The sequence below is a fragment of the Hydra vulgaris genome, chromosome 08 (genome assembly GCF_038396675.1).
Source record: "Hydra vulgaris chromosome 08, alternate assembly HydraT2T_AEP".
In the NCBI taxonomy this organism is placed as follows: domain Eukaryota; kingdom Metazoa; phylum Cnidaria; class Hydrozoa; order Anthoathecata; family Hydridae; genus Hydra; species Hydra vulgaris.
In genome coordinates, this window is record NC_088927.1 from 4,650,709 (window position 1) to 4,677,242 (window position 26,534).

At 28.2% G+C, this 26,534-nt stretch overlaps 1 protein-coding gene across 2 annotated transcripts in view; it reads left to right on the forward strand.

Annotated features, from left to right (window-relative positions):
• LOC136082905 (ubiquitin carboxyl-terminal hydrolase 7-like) overlaps positions 1–26,534 on the forward strand; it is a 157,998-nt gene that overhangs the window by 51,107 nt on the left and 80,357 nt on the right. For both annotated transcript variants that reach the window (XR_010639822.1, XM_065802316.1), the window contains exons 6-10: positions 20,077–20,121; positions 22,221–22,256; positions 22,353–22,393; positions 22,489–22,538; positions 23,957–24,039. Coding sequence is in view for 1 of the 2 variants with exons in the window: in XM_065802316.1 (XP_065658388.1) it covers positions 20,077–20,121; positions 22,221–22,256; positions 22,353–22,393; positions 22,489–22,538; positions 23,957–24,039 (255 nt within the window). In the remaining variant the exon portion in view is untranslated. The remainder of the gene's footprint in view (positions 1–20,076; positions 20,122–22,220; positions 22,257–22,352; positions 22,394–22,488; positions 22,539–23,956; positions 24,040–26,534) is intronic.

Here is a 26,534-nt window from a genome sequence, read left to right on the forward strand (position 1 = left end):
TGTGGAGAAACTGAGCACTAACTATGATCAGAAACAAGACTTAAATCAGTAAAGAATGTAATTGATATGGGTTGTCTGGAAAGTGAATTGGAAAGTTGACTATTTGAGTTAGAGATTAAGAAAGGCAAAAGTTAAGGGCCTTATTGCCTGCAGAGTCACTCTCACTAGAGCCAATTCATTGGTGTGATGAACATTTAAGTCTCCAACAACAAAAATATTGGCTGATGGATAAAGAGAGAGGACTTGGTCAATTTGATCAGAAATAACATCAAAAAGAGTGCAATCTTGAGATAAAGGAGAGCAATTTAGAACAAAGAGAAAGACAGTAGAGTGAAGCAGTGCTAAACAAAAGCACATAAAAGAATAGTCAGTGGATTTAATCCTAGTTTTCTTACAAATGGGTTTTTAAGGATGTACAAATGTAGGAGCAAGTAGGTCTATTGAGCTTCGCAAGAGATAAGACTCAACAGAAAAAAGTTACTTTGAAGACCACGAATATTAGTGAATGATAGGTTTAGAGAACTTGGTGATGATGATGGTTTCTTGTGTTTTGTAGTTTTTAGTCCTTTAGTCTTTTTTAAATTTGTTAAAGCACTTGTTTCAAAGCATAGATAGAACTTATTACACTATTCAATAGTCCAAGCAATTGCCTCATTACTATTAATAACCCCTAAGCTGTAACAAAGGGTTCCAAATGTGGCCTTGACAATGCACACCAAAAGTAAGAACAGAGACACCATCCATGCACAACATGCCACCAATAGTTCTCTGGTATTTTATAGCTGTTGGTAGAATCAGCCTCTCTGAGCACTACCACAGAGTTTGGGTACTACCAGCCAGCCTTAGAACCATATAACTGAGTTTTAGAGCTGTACCCTTATTCGAAGATAATAGAATGAGTTGCCTAGTCATATAAACAGAGACACCAGCAAAACCCATGGATTGAGTCAAGACGATCTTGCATTCAACATCCTAAACTGGATACAATGTGCTATAATTACATCTGCGCTAGTCTAATAGATGAAGAAGGGATGCGAAGCTGGTCAACAGATAAAATCTGTTTACCCTTTGAATAGAATCTGTTATAATCAGATAGTTGTTATAATCTATATTAGGGTGTCCCAAAAAAAAAATTTTGGGTTTTAAATATTTTCTGGTTATATGCATAAAAATAAGCAATATAAGTGTTAGGTGTAAAAACTGAAAAATTTTTGATTTTTTTATATGATTTCCACTTAAATGATACATTTCCACTTCTTTCTCATTTATTTATTTTGAATTTATAAATAAGCAAGTATTGTTTTTTTAATGCTCTTACAGAGATTATATATCAATAGATAATAATATAGATTATAGGTTATAAATCAATATAACAATAAAGTTTATGTTTTTTAGATATATAAATAAATAGTAATGTGGAAATAAACAATAAACAATGCAGAAGAACAAGCTGTAAAAAAAGAAAATTTGAAGATATTGAAAAAAAAATTATCTATGTGGTAGAAAACACAAGGAGACCATTGTATCTTTTGAACAGACCCATTTGAGAGCTTCCCAGATACCAGTTTCCTACAAATGGAGATATTTTAAGAAGATATTGCCAAATTATTTCCTCAAAGCAATTAAGGTATAAGTCAACAAAATCAAATATTAGTTGCTCCATGGAGAAAGGAGGGTATCAGCTTAAATGTCAACTCCTTGGTGCAAAATGTGAGACAGGTGTTAAAGATTGTCTTGCCAAAGAAGTAGTAGTAAATATCTGGTGCAGAGCGGGTTTTCAAAAAGACTTCTTGATGAAAAGTTGGACCATTAGAGATAAGATTATAAAGCTCAACAAAAAACGGAGAAAGCAAATAGATCTTAAAAAGGTTTTTTTAATGTATTTACATTAAATAGATTTTTTATTTTATTTTAACTGTCAACCTCTTTTAAAGTTTTAAATGTGTAAATTGTGTCTTTTTTTTCTTCATATTAGATTGAACTTCTCTCCAAAAGAAAATCTTTTGATTCTTGAAACCGACTATAAAAAAACTTCAAATGAACTTTTTAACATAAACTGCAAAAATATTGTAATGAAAATCAAAGCTGATTGCAACAAATCAACTTATGCTACTAAAGAGGACATTGAATTCTTAACCAAACAAAACTCAACTAGAAAAATGTATATAACTGAGAATATTGACATGATTTACCAAAAGAGAATTGAACGTAGGAATGTGTTAGACAAAAAACTTGAAATATTCATAGAGGATAAAAATTTATTTGAAAATCATATTGTCTCTGATTCTGATACAGAATCAATAAATTTTGAGTCAAATTCATCTAATGATTCATTTTTCGATGTATTTAGTAAAAAAGATCAAAATTCCTCTGTGCCATAAACAAACAAAAAAAAAGAATCTGATGAGCTGCACCTGTCAATATCACGGATCGGATTAATAAAAGTAACAAACGAAGTAGCTACAAGATTTCATCTTGGTGTAAGGGGTCATACAGGTCATACAATTCTTTCCTCAATTCTAAAGCATGCAGGACATAATTTGGAAGATATTTTATTGTCAAAATCAGGAACCCACAGAAAAAGATTTCTTACCATCAAAAACAAATGGAAATTAGAAATAGTTATAAAAATATTTTAATTGGTAAACTTTTGCTTCACTTCGATGGTAAATTGTGTATCTTAAAAATTGTGGATCTTAAAAATAACATTACTGTTAAAATGGATAGGATTGCAATAAGTGTGACAGTTCCTGAGGATGATAATAATAGTGATATTCTGCTAGGAGTGTTCCAGGTAAACTCATCTAAAAGCAAAGACCAAGCAAAACAAATAAAATAGGTACTAGAAGATTTCGAAGTTGAAAATAACATTTTTGCTGTTTGTACTGACACAACTGCTTCAAACACTGTTGCACATAATGGAGGAATTGAACTTATAAGTAGGTATGTTGTTGGGAAGCACATTATGTGGCTTTTATGTCATCGACACATATAAGAGAGACACATCAGTCATTTAGTGCAAGCGCTGACAGGAAAGATTAAGGCACCAAAAAAACAACTGTTTTCAAATTTAAAAAAAAATTGGCCTGAAAATTTTCGGGTATGTAATGAAGATATTAACATATTAGATAGATTTAATTTCAACATTTTTAAAAACAATTCTTACATGCATCAAATTGCTAAAGAAGCTAAAAAATATTTAGGAAAACCTTTTACAATATGAAAACTAGGTTCTTTCTATTTGGGTAACAAAGTACCAATTTCTACCTTCATCAACCCCCTTATAGTCATGAAGCTAGATTTATGGCAAGTGGGATATATATTTTATGATGCTTCAACTAACTCATAAGAAACTGAAATTTGTCAGTGGAGGAGATGATGTCAACAAAATTCTCCCTTTTGTAGCAATATTTTATATTCCTTGGTTTCTAAAGTCATCTATCATAAGCTTGGCATTATCTAATGATCTCAAAGCTATTAAAGTTGCCAAAAGCATAGAGGAAGAAGATGAAATACTAGACATAAGCCTGAAAAATTCTCTTCTTAGGCATACATGGTACTTGGCTGAAAATGTTGTTATTGTATCACTAGCAGATCCAGGGGTAACTAATGAAGAGAAATTCATAATGATACAAAAACTCATTAGCTATCCCTATCCCAAGAATATTTCTTATTTTGAAATAAAGAAACCAGAGATTAGAGATGATATAATCATTAACAAGAACACTCATTTGCACAAGTTGGGAAAAACAACTAGTATATTTTTTTCATACTCAATTTTAATATACACGATCTTAGTATACTTAGTATACTATGCGGTAGTGGTAAGAGCGCTCGCTTTGTAAGCGAGAGGTTCGGAGTTCGACTCCCACCACGTCCCTGGAAGTACCGCGCTCAACTTAGTTTCTCTGCGCAGCGGCCTTGCTCGGCAAGGTTCGTGTTTCGGAGTTAAAGAGTTGAGAGAGGGTTGCACCACGAATAACAACTAAAAAAAATTAAAAAAAACACAAAAAAATGAGTAGCCTCCTCGACTGTAGTGGCCCCCCTTGGGCCTTGGGGAGGTGAATAATCTTAAAAAAAAAAAAAAAAAAAAAAATACTCCTAATATACAAGATATACTGTTTTGCTATTAACTACTGTCCTACAAACTCCTTTTGCTATTTTCTTGTTTTCTTACTACTAAATTACTCAGTACTACTAAATTGTACTACTAAACTAAAGAAGAATGATTTTGATTTAGATGACCAGATTACATAAAAATGATGAGTGTCAAGTGCCAAACTACAGTTGTCACACAAACAAACACCTATTGAATTAAATTAAACTTTGTATGATCTTTGTTTTCACCAAATTATTAAAGAATCACCATTCTTATCAAAAACATAACAAATATTAGACCAATGCACTTGTCTTATTCTTATAAATTTTATATTATTGTAAAATTTATAAGAATTTAAATATTGTAGAATTTAAAAAACAAATTGTAGTTTTTTATGCAAGATTCTGTACTTATTTTACTGGCAAATCGATCAAGCAACCTTAGTTCTGTTTGCTGTTTATTATAAAGATGAAAAAGTTTGGTTCAAATATGACTGCAATTTTATAATTTCTGACAAACAATCATGAAAAATAGCTATTCACTGGTTTTCACTTTTCTTCATCGTGACAAACAGCTGTTTATTATTTTCTCACTTTGTCATTTTCTATGAAATAAGTATAAAAAGAGAAGCTGTCTATAAGCACCAATTATAAAACATGTTTCCACACCACACAAACTGCTTGCATGAGCTAAAAAAATTTATTTTTCAGGTGGTGTCATAAAACTGATTTTTACCTTCAGAAGCAATACAACCGGATGTGTTCAGTCCCAAACTCAAACAGCTATTGCTGTTTCATACCAGGTATAGAGAAATTGTTTTTACTAACAACGATAATAAAAGTATTATGAGTTATGTAATCTTGCGGGAAACAAATTGCTTTCTTTATTGCGGTGCATTTTCAACAAAAAAATTTTAAATATTTGCAGAAAGCTTTCCTGTTTCTTAGTGTAAAATTTGAGTGAGTGTAAAAGTGTAAAAACTTTTTTACACTTTTACACTCACTCAAAATGAAAATGAAAATCAAAATGAAATGAAAATGAAAGTAAAAAAAAAAAAGCAAAAATAAAACTTCAAAAAATTTCACAAAATATCACAAGAATAACAATAAAAGTGAAATCCAAAAAAAATGGCATATTTTTGTTTGCATGTTTTGTACTTTTTGACATGCAAATCATGATGATTTGCATGCCAAAAAGTACAAAATCATATAATTCAACTGAAATTTGTCTGAAATTTTAGTATAATTTTTAAAAAAACATTTTGCTTTTTTCATAAAAAAATTAATAATTTGTGACTATTTTGTCGCAATATATTATCTTTCCAGTTTTTTTAAGTCTAAACAATAAAAAAACTTTAATTTAAAGAGAATATTTTTTTCATACTTGATCCTAATACAAGATAAATTGTTTTGGATTTCTGATGGAAAATTTGTAGATCTTTATCCCAACTTCAAGTTTTTTAAAGATTTTGTTTCAAGTATTTAAATGACTGCTCTGAAAAGAATATTTGTCTAGTGCAAGATTTCCTGGCAGACAGTCATAATGAAAATTAGAGACAAAACATCACAATGGTTGCTAAAGAGAAAAGAAAAAGTGTGGACAGAAGAATGAAAAAGAGTGATTTAAATAACTCCTTAGCAAAAAGTATTTTAGATTAAATGTAAATTTTTTTTCTACTTTAATCAAACAAAAAACATTTTTAACCAAAATAAACAGTTTTTTCTTCGGATTATTTTATTATTTAAATATTAGACATTTTGAAGAAAAATAGAAATCTACACCTAACACTTCCTGAAGGTTTAAAGACCTAAAATTTTGCATTTTTCTTTAATTTAAGATGTACAACCAGGATGTGTTTCGAACCTTTTCGTTCTGTGAAAAAGTTGTATTTTTAGGACACCCTAATATATATATATATATATATATATATATATATATATATATATATACATACATACATACATACATACATACATACATACATACATACATACATACATACATACATACATACATACATACATACATACATACATACATACATACACATATATATAGGTAAAAATATATTTATTATAACAATAATAATAATGGTAGTAGTAATAATAATAATAAATGTTTTAACATAAAAAAGCATTCTTTTTATGGTTGTAAATTTGTTTTTCAATAATTATAATAATAATTTTGTGCCTAATATTCTAATGAATGTATATTTATGTTTATTGTTAAATTTTTGATAAGTTTGTTAAAAGGTTTTCTTTATATAACCTTTAATGGTTTTGGTCTTAAATCTTAAAATGGTGTTTTTAATATCGTTTTAGGAGTTTTAATATCTTTTTTGGATTTTGCTTTTTTTTGGGGTTCTAAATATCTTTTGCTGTGTTTTTTTGTTTTAACAAAACAAAAAAGAGTTCAGTTTTTTCAAAATAATTTTATGTTTAATGATCTGAACTTTTTGTTATTTACCTCCTCAAGGCCTAGAAGGCCACTACAGATGAGGAGGCTACTTAATAGTGGTTATAACCCTCTCTCAACACTATAACTCCGTAACACAAACCTTAATAAACAAGGCCACTGCGCAGAGAAACAAGTTGAACACGGTACTACCAGGGATGTGGTCAGGATCAAACTCGGAATCTCTCACTTATGAAGCAAGCGCTTTACCACTACACCACTACCGCATATAATACATATATATACAAATATAATGTAATAGTTAATTTGGGTTTTTGTTACCCTGCAACGAGGTATTATTTTATCTTTTATTGTATTTATTAATATATATTTTTAAAAGGCTGTTTACCAAATGTCTACTGAAAGTGATGGTTTAAATAAAAGTGTCTCATCTGCATTACAAACAGTTTTTTATGATCTCCAACACAGGTTAGATTTTTTCTTTTTTTCGTTGTCTTGACTTTATCATTTAGGGATGTACAAAGTTTGTTTTTTATTAGTGACCAGCCTGTTTCTACTAAAAATCTCACTAAGTCTCTTGGTTGGGTAACAAATAGTTTTATGCAACATGACACTAAAGATCTTTGTAAAGTGGTAAGTTTTTTCACTTGATCATTAGAGATCATAAATTATGTCATTCAACTTTTTGAGAATAAAAAACTACACCTAAAGATAATATTATTATTTATGTATGTTAATATAATAAAGGGTATATATATAAGAAATTTATGTACATTAATGTAATGAAAAGAGGACTCGTAAAACTGGCCACAGGAATTTAAGTTAATACAAATAAGTTAACTCTATCTGTTAGTTTTCTTTGCAGCAGTTGTTCTACTTTTATAAAATGTTTTATTTTAAGACTTTAGCACAAGCATTTGTAACTTGGTGAGTAGGCGCAATGTTTTCTAAGCAAAATGGTAATAATCTTCAAAAGTACAAATTCTCCACTTGGATCAGAAAATATATAAATACTCTTATTCTTGCTGATTCTTTTAAAATACAATAACATGATAACAAGTTTTAAAACAACAGTATAAGCAAAAAAAAAATTTTTAGGAAAGTATTAAAACTTTTCTTATATTTTCTTTACATAAACAATCCGCTAACTCAACTTACTTACTGTCAGTAGTATTGACATTTACACTTACAGACATTAGTACAAATTTTATATATGGATTTTTTGCACTTGCATATTACATATTGTTTTTTACATTTGCATATTAACTCTAGTAACAATTATTATAATTAATTCTATTTAATTGTACATTGTTTAATTGTATATTATTTAAAAATAATTTATATACTTTTTTTTTTTTGTTTGAAAAAAATATTACAGTTTTCAAACATTTTTTTATATCGGTTGAACACAATGAAATTCAGCACTTTTTAATCGTTAATTATTCAAAAACTACTTGACAAATTTTTTTAATCTTTTTGCACATGGAAGATGTGTTATTGTTTGATTGTAATGGTAATAAGTATTGTTTATCATTGCTATTAGATTAAAATGAGTAAACAAATATTAAGTTGAAAAAAAATTCACAATCCTTCATTGTCATTAGTTGACATCTTTTAAAAGAGAAGCTGGAAGTGGAAAGAATGAATGATTTAAAAATAAATGTAAAGCAAAATCAATCATTCACTCCATAAAGGCAAATCCATGTCAGTCGCAGAAAGATCTTGCGAAAAAATTTAAACGCAGAAAAAAACAATTTTGCAAATGCCTTTTTCTGCATTTAAATTTTCTTGTAAGATCTTTCTGCAACTGCAAAAAGGACTTTTCACAATTGCCAGGACAGCAATATTTTTATCAGTCAAAAGGCTGATATGTTGCCAAAGCGTTCAATTATATTCAAACTGAAAAATTTGCTCCCAAGCTCTTTATATGTCAGGCAATCTGCTCCTGTGGTTTAAAAAGTACACCGTACATTACTCATAAACTTTGAACACATATTTATATATAAAAGAATACTTAAAGAAACGCCTTTTGCCATTTATTAAAAAGCATGAAATGCCCACAATATTTTGGCCTGATTTGGCTACAATTCACTGATCCAAGAAGTCTCTAGTATGGTTTAAACAAAATGACATTGAATTTGTACCTAAGGAAGCAAATCCTCCAAATTTTCCTGAGCAGCAAGTTATTGAAAGTTATTGGTCAATCATAAAAGGAATCTTAGTAAAAAGCAAGAAATTAGCTACAAATAAAGAAGATTTTAAGAAAAAATGGATAGCTGTCTCAAAAAATGTAACTCAAAGCAAGATCTAGCAGAGGATATCAAGTACTCGCAAAGATGTTCAATTTCTATCTAAGCGTCCAATAAAAAATGCAAAAAATTATTGAAATAAATAAATAATTCAATTAGCTTCATTGTGTCAGATAATTACAAAAATCTGTTAAGTAGTTTTCACATAATTAACAATTAAAGGGAGCTGAATTTGATTGTGCTTCAACCAATAAATTGCTATGCAATTCTGCTTTGTGATATAGTTGCACTTAATTAGAGTAGCCACATGAAAAGTGTTGATTAATTATAACTGGCATAAAACGTTTATAAAATTGTTTGTTATTAAAATTATTTTTGATGAGACTTATCTTCAGTAGACAATATACTTATGTTTTTATTGCCTACATACCAACCTTTCCTCGTGAAACAAACTAAAAAGGTTTTTTTGCTAAGCAAAAAAAGGTTTTTTAGTTTTTCAATCTTGCAGCTTTTTTAAATACCATACATTACAGTTTAAACAATAAATATTATTATTAAAAAGTTTTAAAATTTTTACTTCTACTAATACTACTATAATCCTGGTTTGTAGCCCTCGTGTCACTTGAAATTCTTCCGCTAAAATGACAAATTTTGATAAAAATTTTTATTTTTATCAAAATTTTATTTTTATTTTTAAAAATTTTATTTTTATTTTTAAAAATTTTATTTTTATTTAAAAAAAAAAATTTCATTTTTATTTTTAAAATTTTTTTTAAACTAAAAATTTTCTAATAAAACTAAAATTAAACTTTTATTTCTTCTTTTGAGCGAGAAATAAAAACTGGCAATAGTAGTAGCACTGAGGACTTTTTAGATTTTTTGTAGATTTTCATTTTCAATCAAATAAAATGTTTATTTTTTGTTTAATAGGAACAAATTTCCTACATTTGTCATAAAAATCCACCAGGTTTCCTCAACTTTTTTGTCTACTACTACTGAAAATCTGTTTTTTTTTTCACATCCGAAAAGTTCATGTGAGCCTGCTTAAAGTTACGATGAATTTATTTTTCATGCTTAAAGTAGTTGAAGCAAAATTACTAAGTTTTCTAAACTTTTTATATGGAGTTAATGCTGTTTTTGAGTAACATTGGGGGTTTACTGCTTCAAATTCTTAAATTTTTATACTAAAATTTTTTTTTTAATGGGTAATGAAAGGCTTTCTGATTTTTACTATTTAAATTGTGTTTTTAAATGAAATGATTTTTTCATCTATTAGAAAACAAGCTAACATAAAAAAATGACCCCACCGCCCCCCACCCCCCCCCCCCCCCCCCTCCTCTTCTCCCTCCTTCCTCTTCATTCTTTCTGATGTATTGTCTAGTGCAAGATTTCCTGGCAGACAGTCATAATGAAAATTAGAGACAAAACATCACAATGGTTGCTAAAGAGAAAAGAAAAAGTGTGGACAGAAGAATGAAAAAGAGTGATTTAAATAACTCCTTAGCAAAAAGTATTTTAGATTGAATGTAAATTTTTTTTCTACTTTAATCAAACAAAAAATATTTTTAACCAAAATAAACAGTTTTTTCTTCGGATTGTTTTATTATTTAAATATTAGACATTTCGAAGAAAAATAGAAATCTACACCTAACACTTCCTGAAGGTTTAAAGACCTAAAATTTTGCATTTTTCTTTAATTTAAAATGTACAACCAGGATGTGTTTCGAACCTTTTGGTTCTGTGAAAAAGTTGTATTTTTAGGACACCCTAATATATATATACAGATATATATATATATATATATATATATATATATATATATATATATATATATATATATATATATATATATATATATATATATATATATATAGTATTGGACAAAGCAACCAACATCGAACAATGCTAAAAAGTGTTCCTATTTTTACATGTCTTAAAAACGAAACGAACTATACTACCACAGCGAACAGTTCAGGAGTCTGGAGTCATAGCATGCCATGACATTAATAATCAGCTGACAGGTGAATTTTGTTGACAAGTGCCATTTTGCAGCGGACAAAACAAGTGCAACTTTTTTGGTTTGTTTTATTTTCTGGTCTGTGTCAACGTCACGGTCTGGTCTGTGTCAACGTCACGGAAGTTTTTTAATAATTAAAGGAAGTATCCAGAAGTTTCCTGAAGCATGCAGAAGCTTCCAGAAGTTTCCAGAAGAAGCATCTGGAAGCATCCAGTAGCATCCAGAAGTATCCAGAAACATTCAGAATCATCCAGACGCATCCAGAAGCTTCCAGAAACATCGAAAAGAAGCATCTAGAATCTTCCAAAACAGGTTCACACAGGTTCATTTTACTATATAAGAGACATGTAAATCGACATGCAATTCAGTCAGTATATGGAAGTCAATCAGTCAGTATTATCAAGACAGTTTATCGAAGTGAGTTTTATCAAAGTGTTTTATCGAAGAACATCAATACAAGAAGTGAAATACAACAAGTGTTTCATTACATCAATACAGTCCACATCCAACCAAGACGTTGTGTTCCACAGAGCATTATTGTATCATCACAAGGTAAATGTAACATGGTAAGCCTTGAGAAGCGTGATTATTTATTTTTATTATTTTTATGACTTCAAGTGCAAAAATGGCTCCCGACAGTCTTGGATTGGAACTAAGAAAGAAAATTATTGGCGATTACGTAAGTGGAATGTCACAAAAAAGTATTTGTTATAAATATCGCGTGAAAAAATGGACCGTATCAAGACTATGTTCCAAATATCGTTCTACGGGGAAGTTGGCAGCAGATAACAAATGTGGAAGACCGCGTTCCACCACTTCTAGAGAGGATTCTATGATCGTCAGATCCGTCAAGAAGGATCCCTGGATATCATCAGTCAAGATACAAAAGCAATTAGAGCTGCCTGTATCAGACCGAACAATCAGACGACGTGCTGTTGAAGCCGGATTGTTTTCTCGACGCCCTGCAAAGAAACCGCTGATTTCACTAAAAAACCAGAAAAAAAGACTCCTGTTTGCTACATCTCATATTGACTAGAATGTGCAGAAATGGAGAACTGTCCTGTTCAGTGATGAATCGAAGTTCAACATCATTGGGAGCGATGGCATTTGCCGTGTACATCAACTGGCCGGAAAACGCCTTGATTTACGTTACTGCCATAAGACCGTGAAGCATGGTGGAGGCAATGTAATGGTCTGGGGGTGTTTTTCTGCTAACGGTCAAGGTCCAATACATCGAAACGATAGAATAATGGACCGTTTCATGTATAAAAATATCCTGAAAGATGTTATGTTACCTCATGCTGAATGGAATATGCCAATAAAATGAGTTTTTCAGCAAGACAATGATCCGAAACACACTGCAAAAGTAGTCAAGCAGTGGTTTCAAGACAACCACCTATCGGTGATCGATTAGCCACTTAAATATCCGGATCTCAACCCTATCGAGAACCTGTGGGAAATCGTCAACCGCAGAATTAATCGTGAAGGTGTTCGTAATAAGGATCAACTGTTTGAACAAATCCAAAAGGCCTGGGCAGCGATTCCACAAAGCTTCATTGATCACCTGATCGAATCTATGCCTCGAAGATGCGAGGCTGTGATCGACAACAAAGTATTTTACGGTTAAAAACTTATAGCAGTTATTGTAGGCAAGTTGTTGTATTTAAAACTCTTATAAAACATTATTTACAGTTATTGTATTAATGTAACAATCGAAAATGTCTACCGATGCCAAATGTGCAAACAAAATGGGCAAACACCCCACAATTTTTCAATCCACATTTTATTTCTTTGAATAAAGAACATAAAAAAAAAGTATGGTTATTTTTTCTAATTTTGTTGTAAACAAAAAGAACCGACAACACTTATATTCTGTTAGTGGTATTCAAAGCTCACTGATTACGAGCCTATGACTTCAACTTCGAGACTTTAGGTTATTGAAAAAGAGTTTACAAATGATCAGGTAAAATTAAAAAAAAAAGCGAATTTTTCTTTTTTTTTTTTTTTTTTTTTTTTTTTGCAATCAAATTTTGTTGATGTAATATTTAATTTTTGCTTAATTAATTTTAAAAATGACATATTTCAATAAATTCAATAAAATGGTTCGATGACGCAGGTATGACAATATTATTTAGCACAGGCTCTTACGTAAACTTTACTTTAAGTTAGAAACTCTTATATTTGAACCAAGAAAAGATTGGCTTGACTATTAAATGAAACATTTTATTTAATAGAAAAATGAAAAAACCAATTCTTCATTTTGAAAAAAAAAAAGAATATCTTGAAACAAATTGAAAGGTAAAACTTTGTCATAATTTTTGATCGCTAAGAGATTATTTAATAAAGTTTAAAATTTATTGCTGAGTATAAAATTAGTATTGAAAAATAATTCATCAAATTGTTGCTTTATTCTGCCCTGCCGATCAAGAATACCCTAATTGCAGTAAAATGTATTTTGATATATTGATAAATTAAGATATAAGCCAAAAACTGTTTAATATTTGGCCAATGTGCTAATATATTACTATGTTCGTTTTGACTTTAGGACTAAATATTCTTTGTATAAGGCTTCATTAATTTTTTTGTATATGTATATGTATATATATATATATATATATATATATATATATATATATATATATATATATATATATATATATATATATATATATATATATATATATATATATATATATATGTATATATATATATATATATGTATATATATATATATATATATATGTATATATATATGTATATGTATATATATATATACATATATATATATATACATATACATATACATATATATATACATATATATATATATATATATATATACACATATACATATACATATACATATACATATACATATACATATACATATACATATACATATATATATATATATATATATATATATATATATATATATATATATATATATATATATATGCAAATGACTGAGCACTAAAGTCAGATGCACACCAACCTTTATTTTAAAAGAATTACATTTTTATGTTTTGTTTTGTAACTGTTGTAGCATTTTCATATATGCCATGATAACTGTTACTAAACATTCTTCAACACCTAGACACATCAGTACCTAACATTCTGTTACTTAAAATTCTTTAACACCTAAATACCAAAAAGCCACCACACTACCTCTCATGACAATCTATTATAAGCTTTTTCACGGTTAAAAATTTACTTTTTCTTTTCAAAAAATGTTTCTTAAACCTGTTTCACAATAAATATTGCATCTTTTATAAACTGTTAAACACTGTTATTAAAGTTTATACATAAAGAATTAGCAACAAATAAACTATAATAAATAGACAACAAATTTTACACCTGCTTAAGCCTTGCAAAACCTTTATATAAGTTATTCAAACTAACAAGAATATCAATAAAAATCATTTTATAAAATAAATTTGAATAAGCCTATAAGCAGTAAGTATCAAACCTTATTATGTTCAAGACAAACCATGTAAAAGAAGGAGAAAAAAATAGACTCCTTTTTAAGTAATACATAGTGATAAATCTCCAAGAATCTCTTTAACATTTACCACTAATACACAAAAAGTTCACATTAAAACTAGTAATAATTTTTAAGTCTTATGGTAAATAATACATAATAAAGTGAACTAGATTTATTTTTAAAGTAAAAGTTTTTTGATTAGATTTTATGTTGCAATTTAAAAAAAAGCATTTTAATTTTTTATTCAACTCAATAAAGTTAACAGTTCTCATTAACTCAATAAAGTTAATAGTTCTTTTTGTAACTATAACTTCAACAACTCAAATAAAAGTATAAAAACATACTTTTTAATAATACTATGCTTAAGTACTCTGCTTAGTAATTTAGGATATAAGGTTTACCTTACAATGCTAAAACAGTCAATTTACAAATATAACTGTTTAATATTAAAAGTACCACAACAATGCTTTTAAACCCTTTGAAAGCACCATGATGGATTACCATAGACATTTGAAAATATTTCTACTTGTGATACTGGTAATGGATACTGATATTTAATATAGAAAATTGATTTATAATGAATAAGAATAATTTTATTTAACTCACTTTATATATTTCAAAAACAGTTACAGTTTAGCACAAACTACATTTTTTTTGTTTGTTTTGTAATTCACCTCCCCAAGGCCAAGAAGACCACTACAGATAAGGAGACTACTTGTGGTTATAACCCTCTCCCAACTCTATAACTCCGAAACACCTTGACGAACAAGGTCGCTGCAGGGAGAAACAAGTTGAGCGCAATACTACCAGGAACGTGGTGGAAATAGAAAACCAGAACCTCTTGCTTATGAAGCGAGCACTCTACCACTACACCACTACACCGCTATCACATATATATATATATATATATATATATATATATATATATATATATATATATATATATATGCGGTAATATAATTTATTTTTTTTTAACATCTTTGCTTCCAACAAAGAACCTTAATTGTTTTTTGCAAGCAACCTTATTAAACTAATCAGACTAACTCAAGCTAATTAGAGTTGGTAGTTACTAGATTATGAAAAGATGAAGGTTGTAGAGCAAGATAACGATTGATGGACGACTTAAAGGATTGCAAATTATATGAATCAAGAAAGCAAGATGAAGGAAACGAATTCCGAATAACTGATGTTTGAGGAAAAAAACTAGACGAATAAGAGTTTTCGGAGCACTTAGGAACAGTCACAGAAAAAAGGATGACTCTTAATTAAATAACAAGTAACACGAGAATGAATTTTTGTAGATGGCACAAAAGACGCTAGCTCTTTAGAGCAGTGCCAATTATAGTATTTGTAGAAAAGAGAAAGAGAAGCAACATTACGGTAATGTCATAATGGTTGCTGGTTGGCTGCAAGAGCAGGTCCAACTATGTTTATAATGTGTTTTTGCACCTTATCTAAAAGAGAAAGGACATCATTAGAAAATCCACCCCAGATATGGAAACAGTATTCCATAAAAGGCTGGATTTGAGATTTATAGAAATAGAGAATAGAATCCAGAGTAAGAAAGTGTTGTGCTCGTTAAAGAGATGCAACTTTAGCAGATGCTAATTTTGCAACGGATTTGATATATGGTTTCCAAGAAAGATCGGAAGTAAGAGTTAGTCCTACAAGATGAAAGGTAGATGATTCATCAAGTATGTTACTGTTCATTAATATAGAAAAATCTAAATTGTTGCGATAACGATTGGCTGAAAAAAATTGAGTTTATCTGAATTAAAGTTCACCAGCCACTGTGAGCCCCATGCTGTAGTAGAAGTGAGATCCTTTTCAAGCTCAGATGCCCCCTCTAAGCAATTAGAGAGTGTTGGCTTCTTATCATGCAAGAATAAATGGTAGTATCATAAACGAACAATGCCACCTTAGATGTGAGATTATGTGGAAGATCGTTAATGTAAATTAAAAAGAGTATAGGGCCAAGGATTGAAACTTGAGGAACCCCTAAAGTTACAGGATATAAAAAAGTGTGCTGTCCATTGAGGACAACTTTTCTACTGCAATTGGAAAGGAAGGATTCAATAATCTCGAAGATTTTACCAGATACACTGTAAGGAAAAAGCTTACAGAGAAGACCAGCATGCCAAACTTTATCAAAAGCTTTAGAAATGTCAGGAGCGATGGTCATCTTGAATCTAAAGTTATTAGATTCAAGGTTTAAAATTAAGTGTTTGTTAATTAAAAATTCAAAACTTTGCTTATGATAAAAAGAAGACAAATGGGGCAGTAGTTAGACGAATCATATTGCTCTCCAGAATTTTAGAAAATAGGGATGACAGATGCAGCTTTCCAGCAGGCTGGAAAACAAGACTCTGATAAGCACTTGTTGAATAGTTTTGAAAGTATAGATGACAGCTCCGGAGAATACTTCTGCAAGACCTGTTACAGGTATGTTGTCCAGGCCAAAAGCTGTAGAAGAGTCTTAGCAGGAAATCACCTTAGATACAGAAGCTGGAGTGATACGAATGTCAAACAATGCATTAACTTGTTTGATGGCTATATCATTTAGAATGCAACTAGTGGAATCAAAAGATGATATTGATAAAAAGTTCTTAGCAAACAATTCAGCTTAGTCTTTAGGTGAGGTGCCAAAGTCTGAACCATACAAGAGAGGTGGAATTACAGATTAGCTCTTGTTATTGATACTATCAAAGATTCTCCAGAAGTCACCAAAGCCTAATTTTTGGGATGAAATAAAAGATATCATGACGTGAGAATAGCGGGCTTCGGCATTAGACAAAACCTTTTTACAATGTTTTCTAGCAGTAATAAACAGATGTCTGTTTTCTGGAGAAATGTTTTGCTGATAGATATGGAAGTAATGGTTTCAATTGGAAATTGCAGCAGCACAATGTGAGGAAAACCATGGAGAAGAGTGAGGCTTGACCTGGGATTGTCAAGAGGGAATAAAAGATTCCATGCCAGCCTGAATCCATGAAGTTATGTAAGAAGCAATTTGTCAACAGGAAGACAAAAGATTTCTACCCAAGAGGCATCACAAAGAAAATCTCAGAAAGAGTCCCAGTCAGCTTTAAGGTAGTTGTAAGAGGTACGATGATAGAGCGGTTCAGATGTTGATGAAGAATGAGATAATAGTTTTAGAGAAATCAAACTGTAATCAGAAGCATCCAAGGGTGAATGTGGAAAAACTGAGCACTGACCAGGATCAGAAACATGATATAAATCGAGTAGAGAAGATAAATGATTCAGGTTGTCTGGAAAGCAATTTGGAAAGTTGACTATTTGAGTTTGGGATTGAGAAAGGCAAAGGTTGTGGGTCTTTATGCCTGCAGAGTCACTGACACTAGAGTTAAGCCATTCAGTGTGATGAGCATTAAAGTCACCAACAACAACAATATTGGCTGATGGATGAAGAGAGAGGGGTTGGTCAATATGATCAGAAATAGCATTAAAAAGAGTGAAGTTTTGAGATAAAGGAGAGCTATATAGAACTAAGAGAAAGGCAATAGAGTGAAGTGAAGCTAATTGAAAACACATGAAGGATTAGTCTGTAGATTCAAACCAAGTTTCTCGACAATTGGGTGAATTCTTAAAAATATAAATGCCCAGGCCAAGCATGTGACTATTGGAGTCTTTACGAATTGTACAAAGATAACCATTAACACTAATATCACCAGATGAGACAGCTGAACTCAAATTAGTCTTACAAAGAGCAAGTAGATCTACTTGATTTTTGTGAACATCGCAAAGGATAACACTCAACAAAAGAAAATTTCCTTTGAAGACCACGAATATGAGTGACTGATAGGTTTAGAGAGCTTGTTGATGACGATGGTTTTTTGTGCTTTATAGTTTTTGGTACTTTATTCATTTTTAAATTTGTTAAAGAACTTGACTCAAAGCATAGACAGTACTCAGTACACTGTTTAATAACCCAAGCAATTGCCTCATTTCTATTAATAAACCCTGAGCTGTAACAAAGGGCTCCAAATGTGGCCTTTGCAATGCACACCAAAAGTAAAAACAGGGACACCATCCATGCGCAACATGGCACTGTTAATACTTTGATTTTTTTCAACTGTTAATGGAATCAGTCTTTTTGAGAGCTACCACAGAGTTTGGGGTCATTTATGGGATCAAACCATAGCAATAAAACTAGAAAACTGATATGTACAATTTATGCTTGAGATTTTTTTAACTACTGTCCTACAAACTTATTTTGCTATTTTCTTGTTTTCTTACTACTAAATTACTCAGTACTACTAAATTGTACTATTAAACTAAAGAAGAATGATTTTGATTTAAATGACCAGATTACATAAAAATGATGAGTGTCAAGTGCCAAACTACAGTTGTCACACAAACAAATACCTATTGAATTAAATTAAACTTTGTATGATCTTTGTTTTCACCAAATTATTAAAGAATCACCATTCTTATCAAAAACATAACAAATATTAGACCAATGCACTTGTCTTATTCTTATAAATTTTATATTATTGTAAAATTTATAAGAATTTAAATATTGTAGAATTTAAAAAACAAATTGTAGTTTTTTATGCAAGATTCTGTACTTATTTTACTGGCAAATCGATCAAGCAACCTTAGTTCTGTTTGCTGTTTATTATAAAGATGAAAAAGTTTGGTTCAAATATGACTGCAATTTTATAATTTCTGACAAACAATCATGAAAAATAGCTATTCACTGGTTTTCACTTTTCTTCATCGTGACAAACAGCTGTTTATTATTTTCTCACTTTGTCATTTTCTATGAAATAAGTATAAAAAGAGAAGCTGTCTATAAGCACCAATTATAAAACATGTTTCCACACCACACAAACTGCTTGCATGAGCTAAAAAAATTTATTTTTCAGGTGGTGTCATAAAACTGATTTTTACCTTCAGAAGCAATACAACCGGATGTGTTCAGTCCCAAACTCAAACAGCTATTGCTGTTTCATACCAGGTATAGAGAAATTGTTTTTACTAACAACGATAATAAAAGTATTATGAGTTATGTAATCTAGCGGGAAACAAATTGCTTTCTTTATTGCGGTGCATTTTCAACAAAAAAATTTTAAATATTTGCAGAAAGCTTTCCTGTTTCTTAGTGTAAAATTAACTTTTTTTTATGTGAAAGTAAAAAAAAAAAAAAGCAAAAATTACAAGAATAACAACAAAAATGAAATCCAAAAAAATGACATATTTTTGTTTGCATGTTTTGTACTTTTCGGCATGCAAATCATGATGCATAAATCAACTGAAATTTGTCTAAAATTTTAGTATAATTTTTAAAGAAAGAAAATATATCGCTATTTTCATAAAAAAATGAATAATTCGTGACTATTTAGTCCATTTCAGTTTACAAACTATACTAAAATTTTTTTATTTAATTTGACATTTCTAATTTTAGTTTGTTTTAATTTTAGTTTATATTAATTTTGTTATTATATAATAAGCATCAGTTTCAGTTCAGCTCATGTAAACTGACTTAACTTGAAAAAAATTTATTATACCTACTGATAAAACCTTGGCATCAGATTTGAAAGGTCTGCTATTTTATTGAATAGTTTATTGGTTCGCATTAAAAGTGGTGTTTTCAAGACAACAAGTAGACTACTCAAAACATATCAAGAACTAATAAATCTTAGCTCTCACTAAGTCTTGAGATATCAAAACTTTACTTTTATTTTTATAAAGTTTGAAAAAATTATGAACTTAAGTTTAATTGGTAAATTCAGGTTATAATTTCAATTTTTATATTTACAAAAGTTTATTTTTTGTATATTTTTCTTAGCTTCTTGATAACATGGAAATGAAGATGAAATCCACAGTTGTTGAGGTAATATTTTTTGTTTACAATCTCAGGCCTTGTTAAGAAGTGTTACACCGTTTAAATTTATGTGCAAAATGGCAATTTCACCTATGCATTAAGCCATTTACATTACACCAAATCTTTTTTCAATTAAATTATTTAAACAGTCTTTTAAAATAGTTTATGCTGAAAACATTAAATAATTAGTTGTTATTAAAAAAGTTTTTATCACAATTGTGAAATAATTTTCTTAGATAAAAAGAACAGACTAAATTCTAATTTTTTTAGATAAATAAATTTTTTTTTCTACTTTTCGTTTTTAAAAAATTTTAATTTAAATTTATTTTATTATATTTAAATTAAATTTATGATTAAATAGTAAAATTATTTAATCATAAATTTAAATTTATTTTATAATTTAAATTTATTTTATAAAATTAAATATATTGTTAAACATATATTTAAATTATTTTTTTTAATTTAACAACAATTATTACAATTACAATTTTTTTTTAATTTTTATGATTTCCAAACATGTTAAAGAAAATTATTTTTATCAAATTTAATTTAAGTAACTTTTTTATGTTTGTTTTACATATAACTTTTATGTATATTTAAAGCTTTATTTTTTTATTAATTGTTTTTTTTTTTAATTTATGAAAAAATGATTTATTTAGTTTTGAAATTTCTCTTTAACAAAAGTTTTTTCATTATCATTAAGTTTTTAGATTGATCTCAGAATGAATGTCAATTAGAATTAACTAGTTAATGAGTAGTAGCCAAAAAATTTGTTAAAGCCAAATGTCAAATAAATTTTTTTTGATATCTTTTATTTATTTTTTGATCATCAAGAAATTCACCCTTAAATAATTGTCCCCTCATAAAAAAACAAACAACTAAATTGTGAGAAAGCAAACATAAGGTGATAATGTTGCAATTGTTTTAAGAAACAAATTGAAGTTTAAATAAGTTTTTTATACTTATTTAAACTTATCGTAATCTAATCTTATGTGTAACAGCTTTGTAGCTAACTATATGATTTTTGATATAAGAAAGTTCATTAAGTTGATTAGTTTGACTTATTGTCGCTTTGTAGCTAATGGTATTATTATGACAGATAGATACATCTTGTAACTTTGCAAGAACTTAACATAATTAATAAAGTATATAATTAACATAATTAACATAATTAATAAAGTTGTTTAAATAATTAAGAAAAAAGAGCACAAAAAAATTAGTAAAGAAGATCATGTTTTCATGATTAACATTATTGTTTGCAATTGAGTAAGGAAATAAATTAATAAAATGTATATTAGGCCTTGTTATAAGATTTTATTCCATAACCAAAATGCTTAACGTAACTTTAACACAGCTTTGATATTTATATTGTTTAAAGTTAAATCGTATTATTAGCAAACTTTAAATTTAATTTTAAACCACATTAGAAATCATTTAAACTAATTACTGTATATTTATATATATATTATAAATGAACAAAAATTACCAATGAAATCTAAATTCGGTATTAGTAAAATATTATATTTATATTTCTTATACTCAATCTTATAGTCAATCTTATCCTTGTTTATCACAGTTTATTTATTTTATTTTTTACATATTTAATTTAGTATCTTAAATAAAGGTTATAAACAATTTATAGATAGATTTTATCAGTTACCAATAATATATTCGTGAACAAAATTTATGTTCATAATTAAATTATATTAAAAGAATTTTATGCAATATTAAATTGATGAGAAACAAGAAATTTTAAATACATTTGTGAAGGAAATCTTTTAAACAAAAACACTTCTTCCTTTTTACAAGAAAAAAAAAGTTTTTAATTTGCTTTCGCATATTATAATATATGATGGAGAGTTGTTTTACGTAATGAGTAAAAGATAATTTAAATATTCCAAAATAAAAAAGTTTTTGCTTAATGTAAAACTGCTGAATGCGTATGAAAATTGTCATTTTAAATGTACAATGTGTGACACACACATTTATATATATAGTGATCCAGTTTTAAAGTTTGAATATTTAAAAAAAAGTCAATTTGAAGTTATTTTATTTATAATTATAAAAATGTAGATCTTTTTTATAAATGTATATGAATTTAATATTAGGGCATCATACCAAATCTTTTGAAAGGAAAAATGAATGTATGCTATATTTTTTATAACACCTAATGTTTTATAAAAATTTGTTTCAACTAAAAAAATGTGTTATACTTTTTGTTCTTTTCACTTTTGGTATAGTACTATGTTCAATGCTCTAACGTAAATTACTATTCTTCAAGGTAAACAAATTTAAAATTTATGTTGATTGATTTTGTGATCTTTTTTGATTTTATTTCGTTACTTTCGAAAATATTCAGGCTTTTGTTTTATTTAGGGAAGAGCCCTTTTATGATATTCAACTTAACATAAAAGGAAAAACAGATGGTAATTTATTTTTGATAAACAAATGGTAATTTTTGAAAAGTATTTTAGATTTGATAGCATTATTAAAAAAAAGATAAATAGATAAAAAAAAAGATAAAATTTAGTTACTACTTAACATTAGTTATCATTTTTAGATAAAAACAAAAATCTAATAAAAACAGAAATCTGTTTATATATTTAAAAAAAACAGTCATTGAACTATAAATATAATGAAAGAATTTAGTAATGTATCTATTATGACACACAGTGCAATTTTTAAATTAGAAATTTAGAGTCAATATGTCAAAAATTATTAATGGTCTTATTTGTGCTGCAAGTCTTACATTTTGTACAACTGTAACATTTTAGCTGTGATGATGATGAATTTTGTCTTTAGTTAGGGAAATTCGTTTTTTTATATAACTAAAAGTATTGTTTATTATCAAAAGTTGTACTATAGTTTTACAAATTTGTTTTTACTTTGAAATTCTCACAAAATAATCATGTAACTTATTATTGTTCTCTTGTAGTTCAGTTTTGGAGGGAAATTTTTACAATCTTTATTTGTTCATTTAATGATAATAGTATTTACATTAATAACTATTAACTAGTTGTTTTTTGCTATCTTAAATTTTTATCTAATTTATAGCATGTTTGCTTTATTTATATCTAATTCACTTTTTGATTGTCTATTTAATTTATCGGAGCCCTCATTTATCCTCATTTACTAAGGCTCAAAGTTGAGCTGTGAAGCTCTAAAATCTAAATGTCATCTATACTATCACAGTCATTATACAAGTCTATACAATCACAGTCATCTATACAGTCATTACAATTGTAAATACAATTGTAATGACTTTTTGATATATAGCAGTATTTAAGGCGGTCCCTAAAGAGGCAAGAAAAAAAAGCCTGTAGCTAGAAAAAACTTTAAAACTTTCTTTTGACAATTAAAAGTTTTTTTTGCTACATTTATTTTTTTGCTATAAATATATGCTGCAGCCATTTTTTAAAACACCTTAATATGGTTATTATGTATTTTGAGAAAAACGCAATTAAAAAAAAATTATTAGGAGAAACTCTTTGTAAAACGTTTTTTGGAGGGAAATTTTTAGAGATATTTATTTGGAGAACTTGTGTTTAATCATAGCAAAATCTATAGTTAGACCATTTATTGTTAGTTTCATAAATTTTATAAGTTAAAGTTTTGATCATGATGAATAATACCAACCTTGTGGAAACATTGTTTACATTATGGATAGATTTTATTTCAATTAAAATAATAGTTTTTTAAGTATATTAGTTGTTTATCTCAAGCAAAGTAAATAATATTTTTGTTGAGAAGTGAAAAAGTTGTTTTTAATGATATTTTCAAAAATTTAAGAAATTTTAAATTATTAAATTCTCAAATTCTTTTCTAATTTTTTTTTTTTTTTTAGTTATTGATTCATTCAGAGAATATACAAAAACAGAAATACTTGATGGAGATAATAAATATTATACTTGCAAATTTGGATTACAGGTTGCTATTATTTTTTCTTATTTTTTACAAATAACTTCCTAATAAAGTATAAAAAGTTATTCAAGATTTTTATACCAAAGAAACTTTGGTTCAATTGAAATACTCAATCCTTTCTGAAAAAAAAAAAAAATTAAAAAACGATTTATGACAAGAACAATGAATTTCAAAAACCTTCAATTACTAAATGAATATAAAATGATTAATAGATTAGAATTATAAAAAAATATATAAATATCAAAATAAAATTAAAACTAATCCAAATCTTCTTTATTAACATTGTTGAAAGAAAACAAAGAACCCAAAAGACAATCAGCAAGGGACAATAATAACTTACCTACTATTAATAGACATTGTCAATTTATTTAAAAAACTATTTCAGTTTTTGTGAAAATAATAACAACAATTGATTTTAATAGTGAAGTCAATGTAGTGTTGTACTGGAGTTTGAGTAAAACAAATAACTCTCTCTAAAACTATTATTGCTCTAAAGTTTGATCTCTCTAAAACTATTATCTAGTTAAATAGTTTAATCTCTTTAAACTAGTTTGATCTATCTGAAAAGTTTAACAAGTTTGATCTCTCTAAAACTGTTCTTCATCATCAGAATCCCCCTGTCATTATACCTCTTAAAACTACCTTAAAGCTGACTGAGACTCTTTCTGTGATTTTCTTCATGATACCTCTTGGGTAGAAATCTTTCGACTTCCTGCTGACAAATGTGCTTCTTATATAAATTCTTGGGTTCAGGCTGGCATGGAATCTTTTATTCCTACTCAGATTTTGTTACCTCACCTGAAAACAAAGCTGAATTGTTTGCTAAGAACTTTTTATCAATATTATCTCTTGATTCCACTAATCAAGTTAATTTTAATTATCAAGCTCTATCTATTAAAATTAGCTCTCATCTTACTCTGATGGATCCATATGTTCTAAAAAAGTAGAATCATTAGCACCCATTAGCAATTTATCTTTTATTTTTAACTACCTTCTAAATAAAAAAAAAGCATAGTTAAACAGATATTAGTAAAACCTCCTCTAGAATTTTACACATAATTTTAGCCACCTCACTAAAATAATGAAAATGTAGGATTTTTTGACTGCAAAATTAAGTGTTGAAACAAGTTTTTATTTCATATTAATTTTTTTTTCAATTGAAGTTATAATTTATAAGCACTGGTTCAAAACCACTGAAAATCTATTCTTGGCTTTTTTGTTTTTGTTTTTTCAGTAAGGTAAATAAATACCGCGTTGAGTTACTGATAACTCAACACGGAACATATTTCTTTAAAGCTTTCAAAGCATTCATTTTTCTACTTAAGATCTTAATTTCTTGCAGAATTTTAAATTCAATTTTATAGTAATTTGGTGTTAATATATGACATCAATATCTTTTTATTGTTATTTGATGCAGCTTTTTCATGGTGTTCTAGAAATACAGGCTTGACAACATGCCAAAATTTGTAATTACTGGAAGTCAAGTAAATCGCTAATAAGTAAAGCATCTTCATCTGGAGTAGGTGATTTGATCAAAATAGGGGGGCGACTCATTGGGGAACATTATGTGGATATCCTAAGGCACCATGCCAATCATCAAAATCAAATCTTCAAAATACCCACCACAAATAAATGATATGCGTTCCTTCGAAAAAGATCTAATAAACTTAGTTAAATCAATAAAATTTTGCAACTTAAAAAAGCAAGTTTCAAGACAATATGAAAAAATCCATATTTATGTGGTATAAAACATTAATAAAGGTAGACAAAACATCTAATTTTTATATATTATCTGAAGATGAATGCAACAAATTGTTAACAAACACAATTATTTCTACCTACAAAAAATCGATGACAGAATTAAAAGATCAAATAAATAAGGAAGAAAAAAACCTTCTAATCCACCAGGAAGTGTATAAAAATATTGTATGTTTATGCGATACAATGATCGCAAAAAGTGACCAACGGAGCTGTCTAGTTACGTAGACCTGGGAGATGTGAATATAAAAGTAGATTTTAGATGATGTCATTGGGTAAAAATCATGAATGAATGTAAAGACTATTTTGTAGGGGGAATAAAACTAGGGAGCTACAAGAAGAGGGTGGACAATAACTCATGCCCTAGTCATCCTAAGCAATTGATAAAACAATGGTCTATGAGTGAACAAGTATGTGTAAATCCCTAGGTGTATTGATGACTGTCATGACTAAAAATGTCATACAATATAAAATAATAAAATAAGTAAATAAAAAGTTGGTAATCAATAATGGTACGGGCAACATAAAAAAAAAAAAAAACTCGTGTGTGCTTCTACAAGGTTCGAACTCTGAATCTCCTGATTATGACGCAACGCACTAACCACTACGCTATAGTACCGATACGTATGTGTGAAAAAATTGTTTATAAAATTTGTATAATTAATATACTAAACATAAAAAATTGTACACTGACAACTATCTGTGCATCAGCAGAGTATTAAATATTGTGTAAAAAATAAATA